Raw genomic sequence first — 12,945 nt, forward strand, 5'->3', positions numbered from 1 at the left:
GAACATTTTAGAAGTTAGCTGATGAACCTACGTTCTCAGACACAATTCACAAAAGTATTTAGAAACTCTTAAGCTATTCTCTTCTCCATTCCACACATGCTGAAGAGTCCTTCCTGTGGAATAAGGCAGAGAAAACAAGCATCCTCCGTGCACATCCAGCTGAGGCAGTAAAAGGGCAAAAGGACCCCATGAAGGGTCACATCACAGTAAAAGGACTTCTCAGCCTGACCTTGATGTAGTGGTTGATTCTCTCCACTGAGGTGAAGCGGGCTTCTGTCTCGGATGCCAGTCTGACAGTAAACTGGAACAGCCCCGTTAGCTGATAATGGAAAGCAAAAGCCAAGGGAGAATTCATTATGAATACATGTCAGGCCAACAATAGAAAACCTGCTCCATCTAGGGGATTAGAGCTCAATATACGAACTAACTGGGCACCTGCAGCAGCTAGTTTTAGGGACTGAGTCATTCTCTAAACATGTAACACAATGCCTATTATCCTCCAATCAACTGCAATTCTCAGTGAATGTAGGTGGCATTGTGGTACTGCATGCACTAACTTTCCTGTATCCAAAGGATTTCCATCCATCTTTACATTTCCAGTACACATATCTGCAGCTGAGTAACTTCTGGGCTTCATACTTGCACCTACACCTGCTCTGGCAGTCCTCTCCTCCTGAGAGGAATGAGTGAGAATGCAGAGCCCCTGTGTACCTCAGACTGAGGACCCTCAAACACAGCACATATAACACATATTCTTCCCCACCCAATAATCAAGTAAGTCTGCATAACACGGACAGACGTCTTTGGGAATCTGTGAAGATACATATGTCCTCTTGGTTTTCTTTTGCTACTTATTTATTTTTATCTTTCCCATAGGGAAAAATGTCAAACAGATACAGGAGTAGAAAGGGAAGTATAATGAACTCCCGTGTACTTAAAAAACTGTCAACTTACAGGCAATATTGTATCATTTATACCACGCAACCCATCTGTATTATTTGAAAGCAAATTCCAGACATCCTATCATTTTATCCATAAGTACTTTAGCTTACATCTCTCTAACATATAAAGACTCTTTTAAAAACACAATACCATTGTCCAACACCATGATGACACCTTAACAGCTTCAAATACTTAGTGCCCAAGTTCCCAATTGTTCTTTGAGCTTTTTAAAGACCTTACACTACCCCTAGGGGCCAGGTCTCCACGTGTAACAGTACTGGGAAAATCAGGGGCCTGAAAATAAAATGCATATAAGAAGCATACTGAGGACACAGTATTTTTTAGAAGACCAGGAAAAGGCCAGAGATGGGAGGGTGGTGAACGTAGAAACCTACAATTAACAAACTATTTTCAAAATCATGTTTATTTATGAAGAAACAGCACCTATTTCTTAAACACATGCAACAGACTTAAATTTCTTTGTTCCTATATAGCACTTGGATCTCTCTCCCATTCTCCCTGCCCAGCCAAGCCTAGGTTGTTACTAACAAAGAGATGGACAGAAGCTCTAAGAGTCAAAGGCTTAGGGAGAGCCCCCTACCATGCCTCTCCTAGGGCAACACAGGACTCAAGTGAGGAGAGGTAATGCTCCACCCCAGAGACTGACCTGGACAGCATAAGAGATGGCAAGACCCGAGTAGGCAGGGGGAATCTGCCCATGCATGAGAACAATCATCAGCCCAGTGGTGGTGATCAAGGCAATGCTGATCAGGTCCAGCCTCACAGCCAGCCACCGCATTGCACACGTGAACAAGAAGAAAGGACCTTGGTTGTTATCCAGTAGCTCCTGGTACCTGTGAGAGAGACAGAACACCTAATAGGCCAACAAAGCACCACACAGTCCTGGGGAGGGGTGATGTCAGAGTTCTGGTGGATTATGGATGGAGGGCTAACTTTTAAGTACTTCCTGTGTGTCACCAGGAAAATGCTATGGAAACCTAAGGACTGCAGAGTATTCCAGGCTCCATACACAGGACAACTTGTGGTTTTCCAGTTTTACTCCTTCAGAGAAACATACTAAATTTGTTAGGGAAAAATATCTACGTTAACGGCACAAGGAATGCACGGGGAAAAGAGACCAAATAAAGAGGCTGGTTAAGCTTTAGCAAAATGTCTTAGGTCAGGGGTCATTTCCTCAAAGAAAGAGAGGTTACACAGGCAAACTGCAGAAATGCCCTAGGGCCTGGAAAAATAAACTCACAGAGTGAATATGGTAAAATGGAAAATGTCTGCTGGGGCACTGATGTTGGGCAAAACAGTGCTTGTTTCCCAAGGCCGCAGAGCACAGAACCAGGAACTAAACCACAGCAAAAAAAAGACCTGGACAACCTTTGCCACTGAAGGAGCGAGACACTACTGAACCTGGGGTCCTAGAGAGCAGATCAGACACCATCCAAAGGCTTGCGTGTCACATACAACTACAACTTCAGAGCAGGGAGTCTTGCCAGGCAAATGTGCTTTGTTTAAAAAAAAAAAAAAATCTCTTTTCTTCTTTATATATTTGGAGAAAATCTAGAAAATGTAGTAAAGAAGAAAACACAGTATTCTCACCACTCTGTTAAAACCAGGGTTAATATTCTGCCATATCTTCTCTCAGTACTTTTTCTAATACACTTAAATTTATGTGTGTGTGTGTATGTGTGTGTGTGTGTGTGTGTATACACACATACAGTGTATTTTACTGTTTTTCTCTTAAAGTTAGGATTATTTTTCTGAGTTGTTTAACCTAGACTTTCCATTCTAGATTTTCTTTTAATTAATTACCTAATTTTTGGAGTAGACAAGATATGCACAGAAGATTTAGAAGGCATAAAAAAGTTTTTTTTTTAATGTTTATTTTTGAGAGAGAAAGAGAAAGAGAGCACAAGCAGGGGAGGGAGGGACAGAGGGGGAGACAGAAAATCTGAAGTAGGGTCCAGGCTCTGAGCTGTCAGCACAGAGCCCGACGCAGGGCCTACATTCTTGAACTGTGAGATCATGACCTGAGCCGAAGTGGGACACTTAATCAACTAATTCACCCAGGAGCCCTGGCATAAAAAGTTTTACCATGAAAAGTCAGTCTTTCTCCTGCCCATCCTCCAGCTACTCGGTTCCCCTTTCCAGTGGCAGCTAGTAGTTCCTCGTGCACCCTTTCAAGGATATTCTAAATGTCATCTGTATAAACATATACTTAAAAGGGAGCATACCATGCACACTCATCTGTATCTTGCTCGTTCACTAGTGTATTTTATTCATTTTTTAATGTTTATTTTTGAGACAGAGAAACAAACAGAATGTGAGTGGGGGAGGGCAGAGAGACAGAGGGAAACACAGAATCTGAAGCAGGCTCTAGACTCTGAGCTTTCAGCACAGAGCCCGATGCGGGGCTCGAACTCACAAACATGAGATCATGACCTGAGCCTAAGTTGGATGCTTAACCAACTGAGCCACCCAGGCGCTCCTCACTAATGTATTTTAGAGATCATTCCATATCAGTACCTATAGTACTGTCTCATTCTTCTTAAGGGCCACAGAGTATTCTATATGGGTATACCATAGGTTGCTTGGTACAGTACCATATATATATTCTATATGGGTATACCATAGCTTGATGCTACAGTACCATCAGTTCTGTACTGAAGGACATTTGAGTTAGTTTCAATCTCTTGTTAATACAAAGCTCGAAAATGACTATCTATGTACATGAATTTCTCATATAAACAATCTTCAGCAGCTAAAATAAAAATGTCAGTCTAATGTCAATGTTCATCTTCTACTGTTTCAAAAAAAAAAAAGAAAAGATAAGAAAAAAGGAAAACTCCTTTATATATAGCCATTTAGAGTCCAAAGCCAACAGACTCCAAAACCTGTATTTTGCCTTCTCATTTGCTTAGAAAGGAGTTCCAGCAAGTGAGTGAATGAATTTTAATCAGAGACCATTAGATCACTAATACTTTTTTTGTAATGAGCTTTACAATCCCCAACTCTGGCCCTGAAAGGCTTCTTGGACTTATTAAATACTGGTGTGCTGACCCCCCCTTTGAGCCCTCTGGCCACCATCAGCACTAACCTGTGCAGAAATTCCTGCCCTTTGTTGTAGGCATGGATGGTGGCAAGGCCCTGTATGCTGGATGTGATGTGGGAGAGGAAAGGTGACTGTGTGATATTGTCCAGACGCTTCAGCTCTCGAATCAGCACCCTGGAGAGAGAATGAGTTCCATGTCAGAGTGGTAGACCAGCAACTCTGGCTTCATGCTGGAAGATGTAAACACTTCTTGTTTACCTGGAGACAATGTGCAGAACTGAAAAGAGGATGAAGAGGGGCCCCACCGCCACCAGGAACCATGGGAAAACTCCAGCGATCATTCCAACACAGAAGAACACCAGGATGACATTTTGGATGAACATCTCAGCCTGGAAGGGCAGGCGGACATCAACTGCGGAAATCATAAAGGAACAGGGAAAATGAGACCAAAAATTTTAAAAAAACACAAAAAGATTCCACAAATTTTCTGTCTGAAATTTGTGTGTTGTCTTTTAAATCAAAGAAAAATCTAGAAACCTGGTTGCTCTAATTTTTCTTGTCCCAGGAAATTCTAAGTGATCTTTCTTTTCCCAGTCCCTCTTTTGGGTTTACCATGCCACCCAATCACTTTAAACATTTTTTCCCTTTACAAAATAAATATGCTTGTTGCAAAATATTTAGAAAATAAATATTCAAGAAGGAAAATAAAAATGATCTTTTTCTTACCAGTACCAATAAACTGCTGCTAACATTTAATAAATTTTTCATTATGAAAAAATTTAAATGTACACAAAAATCAAAGGAATATAGAACCTTCAACAGTTAACAACATTTTCTTCATCTCCTTTTAGTTATATCCTCTCCCAACTTTTTCTGTTTTTTTGTTTTGTTTTGTTTTTTTGTTTTTGGCTGGAGTATTTCATAAAAATCCCAGACATGTTGATATCACTGATTTTTTTCTTTCCATCTTTTCTCCGTGTGTGTGTGTGTGTGTGTGTGTGTGTGTGTGTGTCTGTGTGTGTGTGTATGTGTGTGTGTAGAAGAAATGGGATCGTGTCATGCATCAGTTCTGTATATTAGTGATGGTTCTGATCCCTTGTTACTTCTGGTCATAGCTTTACATTGGCTTATCAACATCTGAAACATGTCCTTGGAGGCAACACAGGGTGACAGTTAAAAGCATTAGCTCTAGGGTGAAGAGATCTGGGCTCAATTCCCAGTTTTGTTATCTAATAGCTGTGTAATCTTGGGCAAGTTGTTTAACCTTTCTAGACAACAGCTTTCCCATATAGTCAGTGGATGAAGCAATACCCACCCCCCTAGGGCTACTCTGAAGATGAGGATAATCCATCTAAAACATTCAGTACACGGCTGGTTACACAGTAAGCCATCAATAAATATCAGGTGCCACTACTATTATTCTGGGCTATGAGAAGTATTTAAGCTCTGGTGCTGGCACAGCCCATGTGACATCCAGAAAACCTGCCAGAGGTTGTAGGTGTCCAGGAACCAACACACTGCCCTCAAAGTAAACATGTTTTGGAATCTCAGATGCTCCCATCCAAAGCATTTATGCCAACTGAATCCTCAGAACTTATTTTCAGGTTTAATGAAATCAAATGAGAAGTTAGATGGCAGGTAAGAAATCAGATGGGTCCTTAGCCTAAGTACCAGTTGCAATCTGGAGAAAATGCCAAAACTAACATGTTCCTGGTGTGGACACCAGCACACCTGGTGAGAGCCCCTGTGCTCTCAGAATCTAAGGCTGGATAGATGTGCACACCTGGTGAGCATCTAGAAGGCTGGAGAGCACAGGGAGCTGCAGCTTGGGCTCCAGAGCATAAAAGAAGAAGCAAGAAATACCTTCATCCATGTCTTTGGAAAACCTGTTGAGAATCCTCCCTGTAGGGGTGGTGTCAAAAAATTTCATAGGGCTTCGAAGGATCCTTCGGAAAAGTTCATCATGGAGCCGGGAAGAGGCTCGCAGTGTGCCCTAAAGAGCAGAGGACAAAGTGATCATGGCTCAGAGACCCAGGGACTCAGGCAGACTCAGTTCCTATTTATCCAGGTCACAACTCCACAGGACATCCACTCCCAAAGCTGGAGAAGGGCAAATGGTCATGGAGGAAAGAGGTGGGTACTAAGAAAAGGCTGGGGCTAATGGGATACAGGTCATTTCAGCTAGGGCCATCTTGCTTCAGAGATGCTCCCCTGCTCAGAATTGACCTGAGAGAAGCCATGCCAAAGTCTGACCACGGAGTTACCAGGGAGAGCATGAGCAGAAGTCACCACTGCATACCTTGACAAAGACAACTCCTCGAATGGCTTTCAGGATCAGCATGACTGCCATGGAGAGGGCGTAGATGCTGGCATAGTACTGCATGAGAGGATTGTCCTTCATGCTGCTGCTCATAGAGGTCTTGTTCCCTTGTGTCACTGTGGTGTTCTGTTTGGAGGCAAGGCTGTGTGAGGCAAGACTCCTATGGACAGCAAAGAACTCCTACTCAGGGCCATTCTCAGTTCAAGGGAAGGTGCAGAATAATGACCATGGGATCTGGTTGTGGCAAACACAGGCAGGCTTTGGCCCCCACTTCTCTCTTTTCTAAATGAGGGCAGACAGCTTTCAGGTGTCCTATTGCTGCATGAGCTGGTTAGGGAGCAACTATCTTGTGAGGTTACATTAGGGACTCGACTTTTTTATCCTGGGTAATCCTTGTTTATTGGTTCTTTCAATCAAAAACTGAGCAGTTTCCCCAAGAACACCCAGAGAATACAAAGAAATGGCCACATTATTAGACATATAATTTTCCCATTAATGAGTAACCTTACCCCACTTCCTTGCTTGATCCAGTAACTCAACCACCAATTGCTGAAAGCTGTGCTGCCCACATTCAGCATGAAAAGGGATATAATGACTAGGAATGCCAAGGGGCCCCCAGCAGCCTGGATGTAGACACCATATACTGACCAGGGCACTGAACCCTGCCCCTTTTCTTCCAGTTGCACCAGCTGCCCTAGGTAGGAAAAAAAAAACCAACAAAAAAAACACCATAAACTCAGCAGAAAAAGGCTACTTTTCTAAAACTGAGTCACCTATAGAAGAGCAAAATCAAAGAAAACCAATAGTTTCACATAGCTCTAGATCAGAATTATTTCCTCCTTATTAGAATATTATTCCCTTTAACATTTATAAGCACCTATTATCAACCGGGCCCCAGATGAGTCCCTGGAGCAGTAAAGAGGATTAAGACTATGTCCCTGCCCTTAAAATCTGGCTGAGGATCCTTCCACAGCCTGGTAGGACAGACGGATAAAACAAGCACATAATTATAATAAAATGTGCTAAATGCCATGTTAGAGACATATGCAGGGCAACATGGGAACATCCAGGTGTACCTAAACTATTTGGGGGAACTGTTTCAGGGAAGACTTTCTGTATGGTCTCAAAAGGTATGCCAGGTTTGACCAGGTGGGGAAAAGATGGGCACTGGCCCAGAGGTGGGAAAATAGTACAACCAAATCAGCCAAATCAGCAAGGCTAGAATATTAAGTGCAGCTAAGAGTAGCAGGAGACAAGGTTGATTAGTAGGGAGGCCGTGGTCAGAGGATAAAGGCATTTGAACTTCATCCCTCAGATAAGAATTTCTCCCAGCAGGGCACCTGGGTGGCTCAGTCGGTTAAGCATCCCTGCATCCGGCTCTGTGCTGATAGTTCAGAGCCTGGAGCCTGTTTCAGATTCTGTGTCTCCCTCTCTCTCTTCCCCTCCCCCATTTGTACTCTGTATCTGTCTCTCTCTCAAAAATAAACATTAAAAAAAAAAAAAAGAATTTCTCCAGGTGCCTGGGTGGCTTAGTCAATTAAGTGACCAACTTCAGCTCAGGTCATGATCTCTCAGTCTGCGAGTTCGAGCCCCGTGTCGGGCTCTGTGCTGACGGCTCAGAGCCTGGAGCCTGCTTTGGATTCTGTGTCTCCCTCTGTCTCTGCCCCTCCCCCACTCACACTCTGTTTCTGTCTCTCAAAAATGAATAAACGTTGAAAAAAAACCAAAAACTTCTCAAGAGAATGGGCTACAGGTGTGTGGAGATTTGACTCCTGCCCAGGCTATGGATGGCCAGATCAGCCGCCTCAGGCAGCAAGCAACCTCATCCTGTTGTCCCTACGTGTTTTCTACGTGTGCCCTATCAGGACAAGGATTAGGAAACACTGCTTTGAAATGGGAGGCTCCTGAAAAGACTTCCTGAGGGAAAGTGAGTTAGTTGGTCTCCTGTTTTTAACTAGATCTCTCAGCTGTCTGTATGGAGGACAGATTTAAAAGGAAGTAGCTATAATACTCTAGGTACAAGATGATAAAGGCCAGAACTAGGGCCGTGGCAATGGGGATGGAGTTTCAGGAGGTAAATTCATTCAGACATGGTGATTGGGTGAGGAGGAGAGAAAAGTTCAAGGGTCTCTCCTAGCGGCTCCCAGGGATCAGGTGACTGATGCTGGTGCACTAACACAGAGAAACAGCTCTACAAAAAGCCAGCGCCTCTATATCATGGTCAATGTTTAATTATCTTGGAGCAAGCCTCGTGTGCCTGGAGTACTTGAAGAGTTATGAGTAACCAGGTCAGGGGCTCTGCAGATGAGAACAAATGTTCCCTAAGGGTATTCTGGGTTTTTTTAATACTGCCTATGGCAGGAACCAACAGATGACTCAGGCTTCTGTGCTATGTTTGCTTCCCGTGTAGAGGTATCTTACTTAAACCACACCCCAATTCAAAGTCTCATACATGGTTTATGAAAAGGAAGAAAAGCTCCAGAGTGTACTAAATCAGGGTGGTTAACTCCCAACACCAAACATCCACAGCTTTAAGAACAAGGAAGTGAAAACGGGCCAGGGCCAAAGCACAAGCAAACCCAGGGAAGGTCCTGGATTCAGAACACTAGGTGACATGATGACACAACAAAACCAGAGCTTTAAAACAGACACATTCCTTTCTTTCCTTTCTTTTTGGTAAACTGATATGCAGCTTGAAATTCACAAAGGTGAAAGAAAAGACCTAAGGTATTGTAAATAGCTCTCCTAACTCTCAATGTTTGTTTTACTGCTAAGATAAAGGATTTAAAAAACAAACAAAACAAGACTCCCCAGGACTTGTTTCCCCAGGACTCCCCCTGGGGAAAGTGCAGGAAAAACCTGCGCTATAAACTCTTCACCACAGCCCAGCTGCAGCCTTGTCAGAAAAAGCCAGGAGTGTATCATCCTAACGAGGGAGCTACTGAGGATACAGGCACTGCTGGTGCTGGAACATCTCTGCCTAGACTGGAACTGACTTCTAAAGAGCAGAGGTGAATCGCAGGAGGAAGGGTGTATCTCTAGCCATTATTCCATTTTTCCTCACTCAAGATGACTCAGCTGATTGTTGACACCTGACCCACACTGCGGAGAGAGGAGGCAGAGGATTAAAGGTCCTTCTTACTGCTTTGGTCTGTTTAAGCAAACAGAGGGTGCACCTCATGATCTCCCAATATTCTGTAAGACTTTGTTATTCCAGAGGTAAAAGGCCAGAGACTCTAGAACACACAATGCTGTCAAACATTATGAATCACTACTTGGCATAAAGTTTCTAATAAACTTTAATGACAAATCTAAGAGGTCAGAAAAGGTCATTACCTTCCTCTGGCTTCGCTGCTTTCTCCTTCTTTACTGATCCTGTTTTAGGACCCTTGTCTTGTGATTTCTTCTGTGAACCGCTGGTTTCTTTTTTTGAATTAATCTAATTAAAAAAAAAAAAAAGTGTCTCCAGTTACAAGGCAGCCATTCAGACAAAGGTCCATAGGACATACTCGAGAATTCATCTGGCAAGCTGCTGCTACTCTTGAGAAGAAATACATCAAAACCTCTCAAAAGGGCCACCTATTCTCATTTCTTGTGCTTCCTCCACTCCTTCAATCTTTGAGATCTGGGTTCCTACCCTTGTAATTCCATTGACATTGCTCTCCCCAATGTTCTCAGCCACTCCAACTCGCCCAAAGTATTAGGGCTGGGGTCATTTCCATTCCTTTCACCTCTTATCTCCACATTACTAAATCAAATCATAGATCTGATCATTTCCCACTGCTACTACAGGATAAAATCAAACATCTCAGCCTGATTTTGCAAAACCTCCATATTCTCGCCCCAGCCTAACTCTACATGTTTCTCTCCCATTCCCATGGCTTCTACTCTACAGCCACATTGGATTTCATACCATTCCTCACACCACACTGCCATTCTCTACTTCTGGACCTTTGTCCACAAGGGTGCTTCACTTGGAATGCCTCTCCCCTCATCCCAACTCAGTTAGTTGTTCCCATTCAGAGGGATTCAAATCTTATATCCTCCCTGAGGCAACTTAGACTCCTCCAGAAGAGAGCTTACCCCTCCCCTGTTCTCCCAGGCACTTGTTCTCCCAGGCATGCTGCTGTAGATGTGACCTGGTATTACAGTTCCCTGTAAGAGCATAAGAGCATTGATCTTTCCTAGGAGAATGTGAGTCCCTCAGGGATGGAGAGGATGTCGGACGCATGGTGATAACCAACGTTCACAGGGCCGAGCCCTAAGCACTGCCCATAATAGGGCACAAATGGACTTAATATAAACACTCATCAGGGGCACCTGGGTGGCTCAGTGGGTTAAGCGTCTGACTCTTGGTTTTGGCTCAGGTCATGATCTCATGGCTCATGAGCTCGAGCCCCCATTGGGCTCCTCACATCGGGCTCCATGCTGGCAGTGTGGGGCCTGCTTAGGAATCCCTCTCTCTCTGCACCTCCCCTGCTTGTGTGTATGCTCTCTCTCTCTCTCTCTCTCTGAAAATAATAAATAAACTTGAAGAAAAAAAAAGAAAAAAAAAAAGATGAGGAAACTGAAGCTCAGGAAAGTTAAGTGACATATTGGAAGTATGTTCTCTCTGCTGCAATACACTGACTCTCAAAATTCTTTTATTCCTCAGACATTTCCTATTTTAACTTCTCTCCCTCTCATTTTCCCCTCCATGTCTACAGTGAGGAGGAAAACTTCTGAAGAGTCTAAAGTACCCTAAGACTCATAAGGAGAGATCATAAAATCCAAATCTGGATTCTGGCATCTCTATAGAAGTTCCTGGTGACACACTGAAATGCTTGAATTATCCCCAGAGGCCTAAAATACATTGGTCACGAACAATTAGTTGTTCTGTATCTGAAATCAAAGAGGATGACACCCAAAGACTGAAATAGGACTCCCAGAAAAGGCCCTAATAACTCTGCTTTTATCATGCATAGACATCAAAATGGTAGCTAAGAAGTTGCTTTTAGGCTAGCCTGAGTGCACCCCCAGGACCCAAGGTGACCACAGAATAAGGAGTTCAATATGAGAGCAGGTTGGTAAGAAGGAAAAACAACATCTTTGGTGTTTGCCTAACTTGGAGCCCGGAGTAAAGCCATGGAAAGCCGCCATCTTTCTGTGCTGCCACAGGAGGCAGGGTAGCAAGGCAGAAACAGCACCGTGGAGTCAAATCACCCCCTTGTTAGTGAGCTGCTTAACTTTTCAGATCTTCCATTCCCTCAGCTGTAAAAGTGGGGGATAATCCCCTTTTGCCACAGAGTTCTATTAAAATGACTAAATGGGATGACATCTATAATGTGTCTAATCCAGTAATTGGGACACAGTAGGTGTGAGTTAGTGAGTGCCAAGTCAGCAGTCAAAGCACCACGGATCATTTTCAAATGTATGCAATATTTAATTTCTCTTCCCTCACTCCTTATTCTCTCTTGTTTATTTAAAAAGGAGCTCCAGGGGCGCCTGGGTGGCGCACTTCAACCAGGTCCGACTTCAACCAGGTCACGATCTCACGGTCCGTGAGTTCGAGCCCCGCGTCGGGCTCTGGGCTGATGGCTCAGAGCCTGGAGCCTGTTTCCGATTCTGTGTCTCCCTCTCTCTGTGCCCCTCGCCCGTTCATGCTCTGTCTCTCTCTGTCCCAAAAATAAAATAAAACGTTGAAAAAAAAAATTTTTAAAAAGGAGCTCCATAATGCTTCAATCAGGATCGGTCGCGTTTATGAAGCTAAGTTATGACTGAACAACACTGAGCCCATATATCCATCTCCCTGTCATTGCCTTATTAATAAGTTCTCAGTGGCAGAAGACACTGGCTCACCACCACATAATCCTGCTCTTCTAGAGTAGAAACAGTATGTGAACCAGCACAGCAGTCTGGTCACCAGAAAATAGGGCCCCTTCCAATAAGACAGACACTAAGTTCAGCTGAGATCTCTCCATCAATCACTATGGTCGTGTCTCCCTTGCTAGAAAAGAGGAGGTACACACAAACACCATGAGAATCTTACCTCAACTGGGGGTGTCTCTCCCAGCAACAGGTTATTAAAAATGGTAGCATAATCACCATTTAAATTCATCAGCTCCTCATGGGTGCCTCTTTCTGTAATACAGCCCTCTTTCATGAAGATCACTTCATCACAATCAGCCAGGTACTGGGGACAAAGGCAGGGACAACACAGTGTTGCTGAGATTTGTGCAAATACATTCAATACCTATACCTTAGTTCAGAGGTTCTTAGCTGGAGGCAATGGAGCCTCTCGGGGGACATCTGGCAATATCTGGAAACCTTTCTGGTTGCCACAACTGGGGGCAGGGTACTGCTGTTATCTAGTGGATAGAGGCCAGGAGCTCTCTGGGCCCAAATGTCAATAGTACCAAGAGCGAGAGAACCCTTGCTTTAGTTTATTGTGGCTTGTGACGTAGTTCAAAAAACATCTCCCATTTTTGGCATAAATCTGCTGATGGAGCCACATAAGCCTTGCATTAAACTTCACACCCTTTTGTTGCACTCAGAAGTGCATACAATTACAGACTTTCTGTTGCAGAATGGGGGATTAGCCCCCTAAACTTGACGACATATGCAAAGCAGATGGCAACAT

At 43.7% G+C, this 12,945-nt stretch overlaps 1 protein-coding gene across 5 annotated transcripts in view; it reads right to left on the reverse strand.

Annotated features, from left to right (window-relative positions):
* ABCC5 (ATP binding cassette subfamily C member 5) overlaps window positions 1–12,945 on the reverse strand; it is an 89,387-nt gene that overhangs the window by 19,152 nt on the left and 57,290 nt on the right. For all 5 annotated transcript variants that reach the window (XM_040480906.1, XM_040480904.1, XM_040480905.1 and 2 more), the window contains 9 exons: window positions 12,355–12,498; window positions 9,663–9,765; window positions 6,836–7,020; window positions 6,306–6,452; window positions 5,870–5,999; window positions 4,265–4,418; window positions 4,052–4,180; window positions 1,610–1,796; window positions 230–319 (listed from right to left, as the gene is read on the reverse strand). In XM_040480906.1, the coding sequence (XP_040336840.1) occupies window positions 230–319; window positions 1,610–1,796; window positions 4,052–4,180; window positions 4,265–4,418; window positions 5,870–5,999; window positions 6,306–6,452; window positions 6,836–7,020; window positions 9,663–9,765; window positions 12,355–12,498 (1,269 nt within the window). The remainder of the gene's footprint in view (window positions 1–229; window positions 320–1,609; window positions 1,797–4,051; window positions 4,181–4,264; window positions 4,419–5,869; window positions 6,000–6,305; window positions 6,453–6,835; window positions 7,021–9,662; window positions 9,766–12,354; window positions 12,499–12,945) is intronic.

This window comes from Herpailurus yagouaroundi, unplaced genomic scaffold (genome assembly GCF_014898765.1).
Source record: "Herpailurus yagouaroundi ecotype Mexico unplaced genomic scaffold, PumYag 159, whole genome shotgun sequence".
NCBI classification, from domain to species: Eukaryota; Metazoa; Chordata; class Mammalia; order Carnivora; family Felidae; genus Herpailurus; species Herpailurus yagouaroundi.